This window comes from Rhamphochromis longiceps, linkage group LG16 (genome assembly GCF_057381845.1).
Source record: "Rhamphochromis longiceps isolate RC_006_pf linkage group LG16, R_longiceps_female_GT1.1, whole genome shotgun sequence".
Classification (NCBI taxonomy): domain Eukaryota; kingdom Metazoa; phylum Chordata; class Actinopteri; order Cichliformes; family Cichlidae; genus Rhamphochromis; species Rhamphochromis longiceps.
Window position 1 is genome coordinate 35,336,354 of NC_140572.1, and position 17,478 is coordinate 35,353,831.

Genomic DNA, 17,478 nt, shown 5'->3' on the forward strand with positions numbered 1-17,478 from the left:
TTAAGTTTGAATAAATTGTTTGTGCAGTTAGTGTTCCCACATATTTATGTTAATTAATATTAAAAATAGTTACCCCAAATCCTTGGGTGGATCGTAAAACTAGTGAATAAATGTTTGGTTTTGATTTAAAGAAAATAATTCTTTGTAAAGAAAATCCTTAGTTAAAGTCTATTAAAATGTTTGAACTCTAAAATGTATACTTTAAAATACAATTGTTTATAAAAAAGTGTTAATGCAAAGAAGACACATTTTGTATATTTAAGAACCACAGTTAAATTAACACAGTTAACCACATGGTAAATGGCTTTACTGAAGTGTATTTTGTTATTTCATCTGTCTTCTGTGTAATGCATGTAATTTATCTGAATGGTTAATGGAATGTTCTTTATTTTTGTGTTGAAAGGTTTTTTACCTGCTGCTACCTACCAGCTATCAAACTAGTTGGTCTAAATAAAGTTGAGTGAAATTCAAAGTCTGGTCTTTTTCAAGTGTGGACACCTCACAGTCAGAGGAACACTTGACACTCTGAGACCCTTAATAATTAAAGACCTGGGACAAAAATCAGCATTTGTGCATGTTTACATCTCGTGATGCCCTTCTGTATTTCTTATGAGCTGGATGGAAACAAGACATCACTGACACACTCAAAAACTCTGACCAAACAGACTCCAATATTCTAAACCATTTACAGCTCATATAAACCCCTTACCGGTCCTTCTGTCCATTGAAAAACACAATAATTTGTTGATGTACTTATGAAGCAACATGGCGCTGTAGGGGATTTCCACAGTGTAACTGTGGCTCCACCTGTTCACTCACATTCAAGGTCTAGGAGGAAGACAACACGGTGAGGAAACTATCCAAACATACTGGAAAAAGGCCACCGTCACCGCCACTCTGTGGCGACAGCTAATGTTCCCAGATGTAGGCAGTGCCAAGCAGTATCATTTAAGCTTCAGACAGGCACTACACCTTTCTAAATCAAATCACTATCAGCCAGTGACCAAAGTGATTCACTCACCTTATGTTTTTAGTGTTTTTCCTGCTTCCTGAGACATAAATCAAAATTAAAGCTAATGTTCTGTATCTGCTGGATGTGTCAAAGAGCAACTGTTTGGCTGCTTTACTGTCATAAAAGGTGATAATAGATGTGTGTTGTGTATAAAATAGCAAAAATAGAAAATAAAGAACGCTGCAAATATTTCGATCATCTTTCAGCTTATTGTTTGGTTTCATAGCAAAGGTGTAAAGAACCAAAAAGCTTTGATACGACCTGCCTGGCACCAAATGACAGACTAAGTTAGCAGCTAAGAGTCAGATGTTTCACACTGGACTGACTAATAGGCTAATAGGAGCTTAATAGCAGGTGGCCAGAAATACACGAATCAATGCTATTGTGGCCCCGTGTCTGGATGTGTAAATATGCAGCTACTGAGTAAATACAATAAATCAACTGCCTAATTAAAGGCAAAAACTAAATAAGGAAAAAGGCATGACATCATTCAGCATGTGGCAGACAGTTTTTTGGTTGTATATTTAGATGATGTGGATTCAAACGCGTACCTTTTCCTGATCAGTGTGCGTGTGTTGGTGGGTCATGCAGGGCTCGGCTAAAATTAGCAGTGATGTCTTCCTGTGTAACAGGAGAGACGCTGGCCTGCTAACATCAGAAAAATCTAAGGCCTGGCACATTCCACTGTATAAATAACTAGGGAGAGTTGGTGGACAAGGGGGGCGGGACAGAGAGACATTTTCAAAGACGGAGGAAGAGGTGGGAGAGGGAGAGAAAGAGAGAGGGAAAAGGTTCAGGCCGGATCATTGAGTGATGGGACAGCTGTAGACTACGAACATGGTGGAGAAGAAGAGAGCTGAATCAAAGTGAAGGTTAAAATGGAGCGACAAATGAAAACTTCCCAGCATAAAAAGCCCAGCAGCACAGGACTTGTTTAGTCCTCACAGGCTGTAAATGCTGACAAAGCTCTCGTCCAGCTAACGGTTCCACAATTGTTAAACTGATCACATGAAACATGAACATTCATGTGAATATTGTGTTGCCTGCTTACATGAAAGCACATTTTTTGCAATGTGATTGCTGTAAACATTGTCATACTGTATCATGTGATAGGGATGTAATAGGACTTCTGCATTATGGTCATTATTTATCTCTAAATGTGTTGGTTTCTCTGATACATACAGTTTGTTAATGAGGTGGTGACACTGGTTTGTTTTTTCTGCGATATATCGTATGATGTTGCAGATTAATGTGCGGTTTCTGGATTTTTAAAACGAAAGGCCAATTATATTTTTTCCAACAATCAAACAGAAATTGAGACTCAACCAAGACTTGTTTAGTTTAACAGCCTGGTTGTGAGATCCTGTTGCGCAGTTTTGTGTATCTTTTTGTGGACAGTGTCCAAGCATTCAATATTTATGTAGGAAAGGAAATGTTATACGCTGCAGTATTTTTTTGCTGCCTACACTACAAACAATTCTTGTGATCAGCTGTCCAGTTTGCAGACTTCACCACTCTTTTAGAACCCATTTTTCTGTCCTAGGCTTGCACAATCTCTCTTGTTCTTTGATACGAGGAAAAACTGTTATATAAGGACCCAGTCCCTTTTCCCACCAGAAAACACTTTCAATCTTCCAAACTTTAGTGATGTTTAAGTGAGTACAGTGTATCCAGGAGAGATGGTTCTGACATCTTTGCTCACGTAAATGCATGCCACATGTAATATATTCTAACAGCAGGAAAGGGCAGTTAGAAACTTAAGCAAGAGTTTCCCTACACACTGGTGCTGACTGCAGAACAATGACAAATGCTGGGGCTGATATATGAAGGGCAAATTTGAGGAGCAGCTAATGCCATTTTTCAAAGCAGCTGAGGTGGTCAAAGCACTCAGGTGAGCTGAATTTAGATCAGTGCCGGGGATGACAAGAAGCATGAGAAGAGGTTTTTGTTGATAAGAATGCATTGCACCGGCCTCCGGAGCGTCTCCAGTTAGACATTGAGGAATCTAACTGTAATGCATTCTCAGGGACTCACCTCAGCTAAATCGGTCAAAAGCAGCGGTTGGCTTAAGGGTGGTTTATTTTCAGCATGCATGGTGGAAATCCAGCTTTTCCACTACATGCTTTTCTCAAACAACAATGCACCACAAAGGGAGACTATACTTGTATCTTACTGCACGCTTCAGCAGGACAGAACATCGAAGAAAAACAATATGCTTTGCAAGCACACACTGCATTTGGCTGTTTGTGCGTATAAGTTTATTCTTTATTATCTGATTTTGCGATTATATTTTAGGTGTTTTGCCTCAATCTCAGCTTCAATCACAGTGCCATGCACTGACCTTGAGTGAAATGATAATGATATAAACTGATTTAACATTGAAAAGAACGGTGAGCTATAATAATGATCTTGTGACAATGAAGCCTATGGAGCAACTTGCATCCTTTTTGGAATATTAACTGCAACTCCAACCCTGGTGGAATAGATTCACAGACGGATCAGCGGCTGCTCTAGCACGTCATCCCTGTCCTTGTGTACATGTGCAAAACATGGATGTATACGATGACTGACACTTCACCACCAGCATTGAAAAATTGTTGAAGCTTTGACTTGTCACTGGCAGCACGTAGCAACAAGTTTGTAGCTAGATTTGTTGGCTTCCATTAAAAATAACTTTCAGACATTTGCTTCTGCCATCAGTCGTGCATCAATACGTGCAGCTACATTTTTAAAAGCTGCATGGACACATTTGAGATTGATTTTTAGCAAATGCAGTTGCTATTTTGCTCTCCATGTGCGCTGTTTAGCTGCAGACTGGTCAGAGGAAGATGGTCTATAATCAGACTGCAAATGGAAATCATGAAAGCTTCTTGTCATGAAAACCTTGTCCTTTGCTTTCATATTCTGCATATTCATTTGCAGATGCTTGTTTATAGAGATTACTGATATTCTAAAGGCTCAGGAACCAATCAAGCACCATAGTGGACTTTTAAGGGAAAACTGGAGGGTTTTTTCCAATTAATTTGAAGGTTACTTTTGGAAAAGTGTGGTATAAAATATGTTTTAGTGGATTTTCACATGTCAAAACCTGCAAAGTGAATCCAGAAAAAGCTATTCAGTCTGAAGTAAACCTTTAGACAGATGGATATTACCTTCACCCAGATCCAGTACAGCAAGCACAGCGCTGCTCCGAGCCTCTCCCAGGTGATTGTTGGCAATGCAGGTGTAGAGACCAGCATCACTCGGTTTGCAATCCCTAATCCATAGCCCTCCGTACTCTTGGTTCTCCATGTTGAGGAGTTCATCGTTATGGTACCAATACAGGGAAGGCTGTGGATCTCCAGCCACAGTCACCTTCAGACGGATGTCACAGCCTGTCCCCACGGCAGCGTTCCTCATTTTCCGTGTAAAAACCGGTGGGGTTGGGGTGTGGTAACCAGGTCCTTGAGGTTCCGGGACAACTTGGTCTGGGCTTGCTTTGGACCGTTTTGGGGGGATGATGGGACTTGGTGGTGCCCCTGCTTCATCTGCCCCTTTTTTCAGGGTCATTTGCACCTCAGCTTTTCTCATGGCTAAAACAGTCTACCTGGACTTTATGATTATATCACTACCTGGGCCTTGTCTTAGCAAGCCGTAGTCATGCCTTAAAAGGGCATTAGAGGCTACAGGTTACACACATACACACATACATTACAGCTAACATGGCGTTCATGTTTTTGAACATTGGAGAGATAAATTCATTTTACTTTTACTTTAGAAACACGTCAATAAGATTAAGTGCTCCTTGAATTGCTGTTCTCTAACCGCAGCTGTTGTTTGAAGAAGAAAAAGAAATTGTTGATCATCAGGTAATTAAGCAGATAGAGATAGCTGCCGCTCTCCTGCCTGAAGGTATTTTTAGGGCAAGACCTACTGGATCATGTTGCATTAACGGCTCCCTGGACTTGTCTGTTAGAAGTGACGGTTGCTTCTCCCCCTTCTTTTCGTGGTCTTCTCTGACTTTTCAAACTTTTGTAACCAGTTCCCAGAAGTGTGTAACGCATTCACTCAGCATTGTGTGAAAGTCTTCAGTGAGATTCCTCTTTATTCCTGGTGGCCTTGAGAGTGTTTCTTGGTTGGCTTCTGGTTGAATGGAAGCATCAAGTCCTCTCTGGTGAGTCGCACAGTGCCCCCCCCCTCCCACCTTATCCCATGAGTTAAACCGCCCCACTCATGATCTCCCCCTTAGCTCTACCAGTCAGGGGAAATGACAGTCACAGCCCAGCAAGTCTTAGAACGACAGCTGCATGCTGAACCATCTGACCACTCACTGCTGGGCTCCCGCCCCCTTGTAATTTTTAGCCAACCTGAGGTCAGTAGAACATGTGAGGTGGCGCAACACTTGGTACACCAGAGGGTCTGCATGGGGCATATGTTCAATTTCTAAGTCACAGAGTCTGACATTGCCCCCCCATTATGTGTAAGGTGTCAAATTTCATGTGTATCATTCAAAACAAATTTATCATTGGAATAATTATGTGAGGCAAGAGTTGGACCAATGAAACAAATATTGTAGGAATCCTTAAGTATTTAGTAGCAAAGGTAGCTGAGGTGGCGTCAGAGGTGCTAACCTGTTGGCTGATGTTGGCTAGTATGTCGCATAATCCCCCCCCCCCCCCCCCCCCAAAAAAAAAAAAACGTAGCAAAACTGTGCACATTGTTTTCAGAAACCATAGATCATATATTAAAAAAATATTAACGTGAGTGTTAATGTTGCATAGCTTGCCCTCCAGTTGGCACTTCCAACGCACAGGACTTTGTAACATCTAGTTAAGGTAGACCTTAAACAAGTCAATTTATTACGGTCACAAATGTTAGGTCAAAAGAAAAAATATCTGTGGGTTTATCGGAATATCTGTTTTTTTAAATCACCAAATACTTCTATCGGTGTTGTTCTTAAAAATCCTTTAGTGGCTGGTCTTATTTTTCTATTAGTCATTACATTCAGTTTGCCATCTGTAATTTATGACTGATATTGAGTGTTATAAGTGTTGATGGTACAAAGTTTGCCCACCAGTGGGCCCTCTGGAACTTCTCTGCTGGCAATACACATGTTTGAAGTACCTGACACGCACTGTGGAAACAAGTAACTACACGAAACAAATGGTGGAGACATCTGTTCATGATTGATGTGTCTGAATCATGGACTTAACAACTATCAGCTGATATTTCCCAGGATATTGGCTTTTTAAATATCAATTTAATATCAGCATCTTAAAAAGTCTTTATCAGTCGAGCTCTAATTATCAAGCCTGAAGTTGCATTTGCATTTTCAGCATCGTAAGTTTGCCTTGGAAATGGGAAATGTCGACATGCCCTAAAGCAGACCTTCCCAAAGTGTGGGGCCCGCCCCCTAGGGAGGGGGAGGGGCGCAGAGCCATGGCAACAGTATCCCACATTCTTGATTTTTAGTTCACAAACACTTGTTGTAATGACTACTCCTGACATTTTGGAGATGTTAGCGCTTTATACAGTAAAGTTACAGCGGGATACAAATAACATCAGGCTGATCCTGCCACGATTTGTCCCCTGGTTCAAATCACAGACAAACAGTATCCCACAGTTGTTTGTTTTTAAACCCATTTTGCACAGAGAGGCGTTTTTTTTTATTTGATAGCAATGTTGAATATTATTACTCAGGGAAAAAAACAACTACACAAACATAATCACACTGTGACGCCTCTGCCTTTGTAAATGGAGGGACAGTAGCTGCCTGTTTGTATGTAAGCTGTAAAACCCGAAGATAGTCAGATTAACAGAAACGTATTTTGTCTCTATCTGCCATTCTGCAATTCATCTCATGTAAACAAAAACGTGGCGCACAGCGTGACGTGAAAAAGGGCACATACCTTTGACGTTGCCTGGCGAACTCTGTATTCCTTGTTCACATGTACACGCAAAAAAGGAGTTTTAAAAAGATCTCCGTTTTCGGTGATTCAAAACGCTGTTCACGTGTGAACGAAACAGCTGCGTTTTCAAAAATAGCCGTGTAAATGTGGATGTAGCGTAAAAGAGTTAGTAGTTTATTTTCTTACTACCTGTAATTTATTGCAGATTACTTGTATTTGGTTAATTGTTTACTAAATGTTTGAGTTGTGAAATAAACCACAATGGAGCAAAATATGGGTGTGTGTGGTTGGAGGATGTGTGCGTGCGCGCGTGCACGCGCGGGGGGGCGAACATTTTTCTTGTAAAACAAAGGGGGCCTAAAGAATTTATTGTTTTGTTTGTTTCTTTATTTTATTTACTAATGTTCGATGTTTATCAAACAAATGGTTCACTTAATAAAGTTTAACATGAGAGACTTATGACTCTGATGTCCAACACTCTATAGACAAGGAAATAAAGTTAAACCTTATAAAACTGACACAAAAACTGAATCTGGAAGTGGCTTTCCATCAACAAACCCAAATTTAAGTTGTATAATCGTGTATATAATTGTACTTTTATCACAAACCGTGCCCAAAACAGCTCAAAAAACCTGCGGTCTCCCAGTATTGCTACACATTTAGTGCTAGCATGCTAGCTTTGCACATGTACTTGTCCATTTATATTTATATGTATATTTATACCTATATCTCTATCTTTATCTCTTTATCTTAATATTTATCTATCAATATCTCTGTTTTACACTCATTTTATACGAGTGCCTGATGTTTGAGATATATTTGCTGCTATGACAACTCAGTTTTCCTCCGGGATTAATAAAGTCTCTGATTCTGATTTACAATATACATGAATGCTGAAAGAAGCTGCAAACTTCAGCTGCAATGAAAACAAAAAAGCCTGACATACATGGAGCAGTTTTGTTGTAAAAAAGGACAAAGCTTGTAAGACCTGGGCAGTGAGAAAAACATGAACCTTTTAATTAACCTCTTACACCTGGTAGGAAAAAAGGAAAAGCACAAAACTCAAGAAAGCAACGTTTTGGGCTGTAAATGTTAGATTAAAAAGTTTGAAAATCCACTTTCATAGCTTTTGCATCCTGGATTTGTGAAAACTATTTAAAGTTAGACACAAGTTCAGCAGTAGCAGTTGGTTAGTTGCACACCTGCAAGTTCTTCCCGGCAAAATAGGAGTTTCTGTGGATCATCCAAACTGGCGCTATTTCTGCAAACCCAACAGCCAGTGCCAGTATTGAACCAACATGCTTGTCAGTTATCAAGTAAATTAGATGTTTTTGATCATTTTGTAATCAAGAGGGAGTAGATATCGCTCCTCCGATCTCAAATATGGCTGCATTTCTGTGGCTGCAGTCATCAAAACTTCTGCTTTTTCTCCCCTATACAAGCAAAGTTCACACCATTAACCCAATGGTGGGAACCTTGTGGAGGGGGGGGGGGGGGGGGTTCCCATCATTTGACTGTGGTGTCTCAGCTGATCAATGAACACGTAAACCTCCAATGACTCTGCGGTGTCATATCAATCACAACCAAAGGAGCAAAGTGGATGGTTTTATTCATTTCTCATATATACAGACGTTGATGGCAACCATATACAGATACAAAAATGTGAATGCATTTCTATAAAAATAACTCAATGTTATGTAATTGATGAACTGATGTTTCACAATCTACCGCCGAATTGTTGCAACTCAGAGTTCACTGGCAAGGGCTCAGTGTTAATGTTGTAATGCTGCGATGTCGTGTTGAAACGCGACATTTTTTATTTTCTCTTTCTTCAGAATCGTCATTGAAGATGACGGGGCGAATTTAACAAAAAAGTGTGTGCAGCAAATCAAAGTTAAATAATAATAAAATAGAATCTAAAGTCTTAAAAAGTATGTACACTAATAATATTATTACACAAATTATTTAAAAATATTTTGAAGTCTTTCTTTGACAAATATTAGCTGCAGTACAAATATGAGGATTATCAAAACTAGCAGTTTTCCACACTTTAATCCCCACATTAAATCTCCCTGATCAGCTGATCTGAGTAGTTTCAAGTGTCTCTGATGTTCTCACATGATTGTAGGCGTGAGCTCCGATGACAGCGAAAATCTGCTGCTTCTTGATGTTGACGATCTTTCAATGATTCTTATCTTTGCCATTAACTGCCGTAGCCTCCTTCTGAATTTCTCTCCCAGGGAAGCGTACAGCACTGGGTTTAAACAGCTGTGAAGCAGGGCCAGACTCTGGGTGACAAACATGGCCTGGTCCACTGCTGTCCTCGCTGGGCACTGATACTCTACTATCTTTGCCCTGAAAAATGTGTCCACTATCACTACTAGGTGGTACGGCGTCCAACAAAGCAGGAAAGCGAGGACCACGAATATGATAACTTTCATGGCTCGCTGGCGTTGAAACCCCCCACGGATGTGAAGGAGGCGATGGATGGTGATTCCGTAGCAGGGCAGCATGATGGCCAGGGGGATGAAAAAACCCAAAGTGTGGCGGAGAATTCTGGTGGCCAGTCGCCACTCATCAGCAGTGCTGGGATCGTATTTTTCAGTGCACAGTACGTGACTAGAGTTGTAAGAGGTGAAAGTGGAGCTGAACAAGCCCGGGAGGGACAGAAGCGCTCCGACAATCCAGACGGCGGCGCAAACTCCCCAGCTGACCAGCTGTCGATTAGTCCTACGAACCTCCATGGCGCGCACAATCACAGTGTACCGGTCCACACTGATGCAAGTCAAGAAGAGAATGGTTGAGTAGAAGCTCACCTCTTGGAGGACAGTGACTATTTTGCACATGGCTTCTCCAAATACCCAGCCCCGAGTAACCGAGGTGGCCCAGAACGGGAGGGTGATGGCGAGCAAGAGGTCTGCGATCGCCAGGTGGAGGAGGTAGAGGTCAGAAGGGGGCAAAGGTTGCTTGCTTAAGCTGATCACCAGCCCCACCACCACGTTACCGGGAAGTGCCATCACAAAGATGAGGACATAAAAGACACTGACAACGATCATCACAGTATCTGAGATGGTGTGAAAGCTACAGGGCTGGGTGGCGGGGTCAAGTAAAAAGTCTGTGTAATTATAGCTAAAGTTCAGAGCATCGTAAATGGCACCAAAATCCTCCCAGGACAATGATGCGTTTGGTTCTGAGGACAAAAAAGAAAAAAAGAAAAGAAAGCATTAAATTATTACAAAGACTTTTCCCAAAAAGATTTAAGTTGATGAAAGGAGGATGAAAAAACTCACCAGTCATTGTGATGTCTTCTCAGCGGGACGCACTGAATGTGTCACACAAAGGCATTTGTCTCCTAAATGATGTATCCCTCTAGACCCCTCCCACCAGGTCCATTTTCCTGTTTGCGTCACACACACAGACTTTGATTTGCTCAAGAATCCAAACATGAAGGAAGTCTGTTTCCAGTCCCATTTACATTTACACATAGCTGCAAGCATATAGCACAACGTCACTGTCATTTATTTCTTTTTACAGCTTCATGTGTTGTTGTTTTTTCTTTTTAATACATCATTACAGAGTATTTTTAATAGTCTTTTTTTGTTGTTGTTGCTAAACCACAGTGCTTCCCCCAAAACAAACCCAGGCCCATGATGTGAATCACTGTGTCATGGGATTACTGTCACACTGGAGGCAAAATTGAAACAGAAACCACTTGTTGATGTGGTCTGTGAAATCTGTGAAGTAAAAAAAACACTGTTTGTTTTGTTTTGTTCCATGCATCGCGATCGTGTAAGCCATATACAGAAAAAATGGGAAAATAAGGAAAAAAAGCCTGGGGTACCGTTCAGCCTGTCGACAGTAGGATCTTTAGGAGTTGCCAGATCATCTTTTACCGCAACCATCAACCTGTGCCCTGGCCTGAAAATATGAACAGTTACAGCAATCTGACAGCAGAAGGGTTACCGTCATGATGATAATTCAGTGATTGCAGATTGGGGAAAAGCCTTGAATGTCGTGCACCTGAGTGCACAGTGATGCTGGTATAGCTACAGGTTATACATGAGTTGTATCAGGGTTGCCAGATTCCCAAAAGAGATTGTCAGTAGATGCAGTGAAGCTGTCAGCATGTGAGGCTGATAAGAGATCCTTCTTTGTAAATAAACCAATGGTGTGGCTTAAGAAAATCCTACGTGGCCTGCTTCTAGAGCTGTTGTGCTCAAAAGATTTCCAGTAAACTTGACAATAGCCTTTCAGGCCGAGGGGTAAAATACAAAATGAAGCAAAACACACCACAACATTGCTCCACCTTTTCCGACTCAGTTTAGAATCCTATACAAATGATTTTGTATGTGTTCAAAAATTTTTTAAATTAGTCGATATGTTCAAAATTTATTGATGTAACAGGTTGAAATCCTCATGTCGGCTTCTGTCGGTACAAATCTAAAATATGACAAATCACACGACGCTACTAGACTTCTGATGAAACACTGAGGAAGTTCCCAGCTCATCACATTCTTTGTCAACACGAGTGTCTAAGATCACATTTCCTGCCACACTTCTCATGTGTGTGTCAACTTCCAGTGTCACAAGCTCTCGGCTTTTATCATAAACATGTTTTGAACATATCGTTCTTTGAAAAAAATAATAAAATAACTTTAAAAAATAGTTCTTTGAAAGGTGCTCAGCAGTGACATGATTGCAAAAAAAGACTAAGAAAAAAACACATCTTGGTAAATAAAAGTAGAAATATAGAGTTACAGTAAAATGAACAAGTGATTACAACACATGAGCAACACAGAAATGAATTCTGAAACAGTGCTTTAAATATTTGAAATGAGCCTCGACCTCTGATTGAGAACAGGATTAGTGTATCAGGAGCTGTAAAAATAATCTTTTGGATTAGGGATGTTAAAACTGATGGGTTGTTTGATTGGATTTACTTTGCAATTCTGGACCAGGTCAACTTAGATGCTCTAAGATACAGTGGGAATGTGCAGCAGAAATCTAGACTCACTAACCCGAACACTGAGCCACACTGAAAAAAACCTGCCTGATATCAAAGACGACAGACAGATTCTCACTTTTATCATCTGTGAGACGGGATTGTATTTGCAGGATCTTATTGTGTTGTGAAGACTTTAATGGGGGGGAAGGAACGTTACCCATTAACATCAAAGTGTACTTGGTACGCCAATCTAACTTGCATGGTGTATTGCAGGGGTGTCAAACATAAGGCCCAGGGGCCAAAAATCATCCTGGTGAAGATTCCTATCCAATCACAGCTTTTCCCCACACATAAAATCCTCCCCAGCGGCCATTTATACTAAAGTAATTAAATGATAAATTTTACCCATTTACTTCTTACAGGCCAAACAGTCGTGCTGACAGATATCTTCCTTTAGAACTGGATGCAAAAACAGAATCATTATGAAGAAGTGCTGTGTGTTTGGAAACTTTTTTTTTTTTCAAGGTCACACAAAAACAGAAGTTTAAAAATTTGAATAAACGTTATTTAAACTCAACAGATTTTTCTCCACGGGGGGGGGGGGGGAGAAACTCTTGCAAATGAAATTTGCAATTTTAGTAAAGACAAGTTGGATGTGCAGTGCTAATGTATTTAAGAGCTGCTTATTCAAACGGGATTTTGTGCATTTCCCACTTTGCTGAAATTAAAATAAAGACATTCAGTGGAAAGACGATGATTCGGGGACGGGCATATTTAAATTTATCTTTATGCAGGTGCTCAGGATCTAAGTTCACCCTACAATGAGGTTTGATACCCTAAATTTGTCTTACTTTAAATATGACGTGAAGTCCAGCTGTTTAGACTAAAAAAAACAAAAAAAACAAAACACTCCTAACAGCTGCTTTAGGGATCTCTTGTAGTCCCAGCAGCACACAGATCAAACAGCTGGCCTCTACAGGCAACTACACTTTTGTTCCACTTGTGCACACAGAAGACAAAGGTGGTGTCCTGGTGTTTTTGTGCAGCTTGAAGTCTACATGTACGTAAACTAACGTGAAAGGCCCTTTCACCTTTTGACATAGAGTAAGAATCAAACAAAAAAAAAATAAAAAGAGAAAAACCACAAGTGCGTCAGAAAAGTGAGACTGGGAAATTGCGCCATCCTGAGGCCATAACGTTTAGGTGCTTGGTGCAACAGAGGATATGAAGACAGGGTTTTGTCGAAAGCAACACATTGCTTCAAAACAAAATTCTTAATGCAAATGCTTTCATTTGTACAGACATAAGGGTCCTAACCCAACTGTGATAAAGGAAGTTAAACAATAAAACTCCAGTTCCACTTCTGCTTGAGCAATCTCGCCAAAAACCTGAAGTAAAGAAAAGTAAAACGGTAAAGTAACCATTGTCTGGGCAAAGCAAATCATGCGAAGGCATGTCCAAAAATAACATAATTTATCAATCTGGGCACTAGATGGTGCTGTAGAGTGCAATGATGAGCAGAAAGTAGGTTTATTTTGCCGTTGTGGCAGTGTGGAGCTTTAATAGAGGTGGCAGCATGTTTACAGGACGATGAGTCTTTTGGGGTGATGTGCATTCAGGCCCCTGAACACTTCTCATGTAGGCTTTAAACTGCAGTGTAAGAATATATCAGCAACAGTACGAGTAACTCAAGCTCTCAAACAGACTACAGAAAAGCAAATGTGACAGAAAATTGCTCTAAAATTTATTTGGTGAACTGTTTTTGCCAGTATTTAAGTGGTCCCTAAAGGTACAGTTGATGGCCAACAAAGAAAAAAAGAGAAAGAAAGAAAACAACAAAACATGTCTTATTGAAAAGAAAAAAAGAAACCGTTCACTATCAGTCTACCTACCAATAATTAAAACTCAAAACTAACACCTTTCCTTTCACACAGTCACTTCAGAAAACAGTTTGGTTTGAAGAGTTTCACGTGGGCAGTCAGTTCAACTACTTATTTTCACAATTTAAGGCCTTTTTTTTCCTCTAAAAAACTAAATAAAGCAGAAACTGATTTCCTGAATTAAATGACAGCTAAGCCTCGACATAAATTAAGAGAAGAAAGTGCATCAAGTGTTCAAGTAGGGTGTATAGTTTTAAAGAACATGAAGAGGGCAAGGGTTCAGGTTGGTGTTTGTTTGGGAGTTGGGGGGGTAACACTGGCACAGAACTGGCAACTTGAAGAAGAAGGGTGCAGACTGGGAAGCTGCCCACACCTCAGCCACACCAGGTCGCGACTATCTAAGAAGCCCTGAAAACGCATAAAGTGGTAGATCATAATCACACTGTGCTGCTTATGAGAGCACTACCTGCACTACGGATGACAGACGACACATCTGATCATGTTAGCCTGGATTAAAAAAAGAAAGAAATTCTGCAAGTAGTCAGTTGTTTGGTTTTTTTTGTTTTTTTATAGCCAACACAGGCTGTGATGAAGACGGGGCAGACAGGTCGGAAAGCTGTAAGAGGGGGGTAAATGGTGACGTCCATAGATTTCTCACATACCACCCTCCCCTGCACCTTCTAACCCCCAATTTCATCTTTTGGCACGTCGTGGGTCCCTGCCGTTGCTAATTGTAACTGAGGACTTTGTAGCTGGTGGGGCTCCAGCAGCAGTAACCGAAGGGGCACCGTTGCCAGGCGACCGTCCATTGGGCCGCCCGACGTTCCCAAACGTGGGGTCACGGGGTGCACCAGGTGGTTGATTATTGTTGGCATATGGCGGCATGGCACCGTTACCTGCAGGTTAGAAACATGAGTCAGTCCTCACTCATTTCTGTTTTTTGTCTCACATTTGTGGGTGCGACTGAAGTGTGTTTTGTTTTAACATGTCACCTTCTTCCTTTTAAAATCACAACATGAGTCATTTGTTATAAGCAAGCTCATGATTGCCACCTCATGTTTGGTGTATTTTCTTTATTTTACTGCCAAGTTGTGTTTTAACTCTAGTTAAAACTAAACTAAGTGAGAAAATTACATAACCCTTGAAATGCCAGCCTTTTCATCCCTTAAAAGATTATTAAGCACATTTGTGAATAATTCAATTGATGACAGACGAACTTCTTTTAGCTGCTTCGCCTTATGCCAGTCCCTGTCTGGAATCTGAGTTTTTGAGGCTCCATCAGTACAGACATAAAGCTTTGTAAATGCAGGTGACTACAACAACAAACCCAATGTTAGCATCAAAGTGTACAATTACATAACACATGCACACAAGTCATCAGTCAGCTTGTGGTTAACTCAAAATTTGCATTAGGAAAATACACTGACCTGGTGGAGCAGATGTACCTGAATTCTGATTGGGTGGAGAGTTCCCCCTCTGATTCTGGTCAGGCTTCCCCTGGTAGACAAAGAGGAAGGCCACCTTAAATATATTTTCACTTAGACTGAGGCATGCAGAAAGCTTGCAGAAGATAGTTTAGCTTGATTTATTTGGGGAAATGCACAGATCTGCGTGAGAACAGGACAACCAAAGTGTTCTTGAGGGGTCTGCACCAGCTGGCCAGTTTCCTAAGAGTACTCACAGACTTGTTTTGCTGGTTTGCTTGGGCTAGCAGCTCTGGGTTTGGTTCACTGAAGTTGGGCACTTCTGAATACACCATACAGAATCTGGAAAGATATTAGAGAACATTTAATCATCTTGTATGATCGTTTCAGCCATCAGCTGTATTGCACTCATCCTTATGAAGAAATGCCCCACTATTCACACTTTATCAGCCAAGGGAAAGCCAGACTGTAACAACCACAAACTGTACTGTAGTAGAGGTCAGTGTGCAAACTTATAAAATGAAATTTTATTCGCTTTAGAAATAAACTTCAAAAATGCTCCAATCATATTTTGTGAAATGCATTAAAATGCTTGACTGTGTTTTAAAACTGCCTAAAACTAAAAATGTTTTACCATTACATTTTACAAAGCATGACTCTGGAACAGAGTGATACGCTAAGCAGAATTCCAAGAGGGACCGGAGCATTACATAAATAGATGTGTGTGACCATCTACTTACTCTCCAATCTTCTGTAGATCTCCTCCTCTTCCAGTGTATAAGGTCAGGCAGCCTTTCCATATAGATGCATAGCTAGCAGAGAAATACCAGGTTAAACTGGTGCAGACATACAAAATATGCAAACACCGATCTCTCTGGCAACATTGAAGATTTCTACATCCGCAGTCTTACCCTCTGGTTAGCTTGATGATGTCCCCTGGCTGAATAAGGCTGCCGAGTTCATCCCAAACGGAGATAGCTATGCTACCGCTCTTGTCTGCCACCTTGCATGAGCGCACCTCATGGCCATCTTTCGTTTTGGTTACTCGACCTAACAAAAAAAAAAAAAGAAAAAAAGACTCAAGGTACAAATAGCTCTACCAGAGGCCAACTCTCAACTTTCACATAGAACAGTATTAAATCAAAGCCTCACTGTATTTAGGCTGTATCTCTCATGGCTTTCACAGCAAAGCTGCCGGTCCCTTTAAGAAAAAGGAGCACGAGTTGATGTAGGGAGAGACCGCTTTAGCCTCACAGTCCAACTACTCACCTATTTCCAAAACGATGAACACGATATTCAAATTTTTCGAGCCAGGCTTCACATCCTTTATCAAAAACAAGGCCTCGTTTGTTGGTGCTGCCATTATTAGTGTCGAGGGTGGAAAAAACGGACCACTGATGTCTCTCTTCCTGTCACTCAAACTCAGCAGCTATAACTGTCGTTACTATGTAATGGGGAGCTAAAACCGTTAGCTTCAGCTTAGCTAACTAGTTAGCCTGTCAGCCTTGCTACTTCTAACACGTATCTTAACTGTTTATAACATAAAACACAGGGGACCAGCGCCTTAGATAACCCACATTAAACTTAACACAAACGCTTGTGACAGTGGTGAAGGACAACTATACTCTTTACAGCTAACTGACACTAGCAGGGTGACAAGATAGCTCCGCTAAGGAACAATTCGCTAAATGTTTGCTAGCTCCCAGTTAGCTACCTTATTTTAGTTTCAGAATACGAGTGTCTGGATATCTCGTTTTTCGCGATTATCGCCATAATGTCAGCTTCATTCTTCTCATAAAATTAGCTAACGTAGAATCCGTTGCAAAGTAGCTGTCAAGTACTCAAAACGATGTTTCGAAATCAGATACCAATAGGCTGACAAATCCAGAATCCCTGGTTCAATCTGAGGTTCCTGTTTTAACAAATACCACTCCACTGACTGCAAGTTACATTACAGCTTAATGTGCTGCCTGTACTTCTAGCCTTTTTTAGTAGACCCACTCGATCATTTAGACACTTCTTTTTAATGCTTTTAAACTAATCGACCGCATTTCCTTTGTGTGCCTTTTGTAAGTATAAAGAACTGTTAGCCTTGTTAGCGCGCAGTCTGGCCAAATGCTTTGTTATACGACTAGTGTGTCTATTTTTAACTATCTGTAGCCCCAGTAGCGTTGCTGTTGTTCGAACAACACTTATTGTTAAACGTCCGAGGTATTAATCCCTAAATACTACGGCCCCCAAAACGCTGTTTTTTTAAAAAAAAAAAACTGTACACACTGCCAACTACACGGTTTAACCTTCCTGAACAATGCCCCAAAAACTACGTCAG

At 40.8% G+C, this 17,478-nt stretch overlaps 3 protein-coding genes across 6 annotated transcripts in view; all 3 read right to left on the bottom strand.

The window, feature by feature from the left end:
- spegb (striated muscle enriched protein kinase b) overlaps nt 1-5,220 on the bottom strand; it is a 47,913-nt gene extending 42,693 nt beyond the window's left edge. For 2 of the 4 annotated variants that reach the window (XM_085385552.1, XM_085385550.1), the window contains exon 1: nt 4,165-5,220. In XM_085385552.1, the coding sequence (XP_085241678.1) occupies nt 4,165-4,582 (418 nt within the window). In that variant the 5' untranslated portion in view covers nt 4,583-5,220. The remainder of the gene's footprint in view (nt 1-4,164) is intronic. The other 2 variants (XM_085385551.1, XM_085385549.1) reach the window with 1 other exon arrangement.
- A 3,278-nt stretch (nt 5,221-8,498) lies between these two features.
- On the bottom strand, nt 8,499-13,425 carry LOC146651569 (C-X-C chemokine receptor type 2-like). Its single transcript, XM_085384438.1, has 2 exons — nt 10,191-13,425; nt 8,499-10,090 (listed from the first exon to the last, which is right to left on the bottom strand). Exons 1-2 carry the CDS (start codon nt 10,195-10,197, stop codon nt 9,015-9,017), a joined length of 1,083 nt encoding a protein of 360 aa, XP_085240564.1. The 5' UTR covers nt 10,198-13,425; the 3' UTR covers nt 8,499-9,014.
- Nucleotides 13,426-14,270: 845 nt separating this feature from the next.
- Nucleotides 14,271-17,474, bottom strand: LOC146651570 (SOSS complex subunit B2-like). The gene is made up of 6 exons (XM_085384440.1): nt 16,419-17,474; nt 16,061-16,199; nt 15,890-15,961; nt 15,407-15,491; nt 15,153-15,222; nt 14,271-14,621 (listed from the first exon to the last, which is right to left on the bottom strand). Exons 1-6 carry the CDS (start codon nt 16,510-16,512, stop codon nt 14,419-14,421), a joined length of 663 nt encoding a protein of 220 aa, XP_085240566.1. The 5' UTR covers nt 16,513-17,474; the 3' UTR covers nt 14,271-14,418.
- Nucleotides 17,475-17,478: the final 4 nt, after the last annotated feature.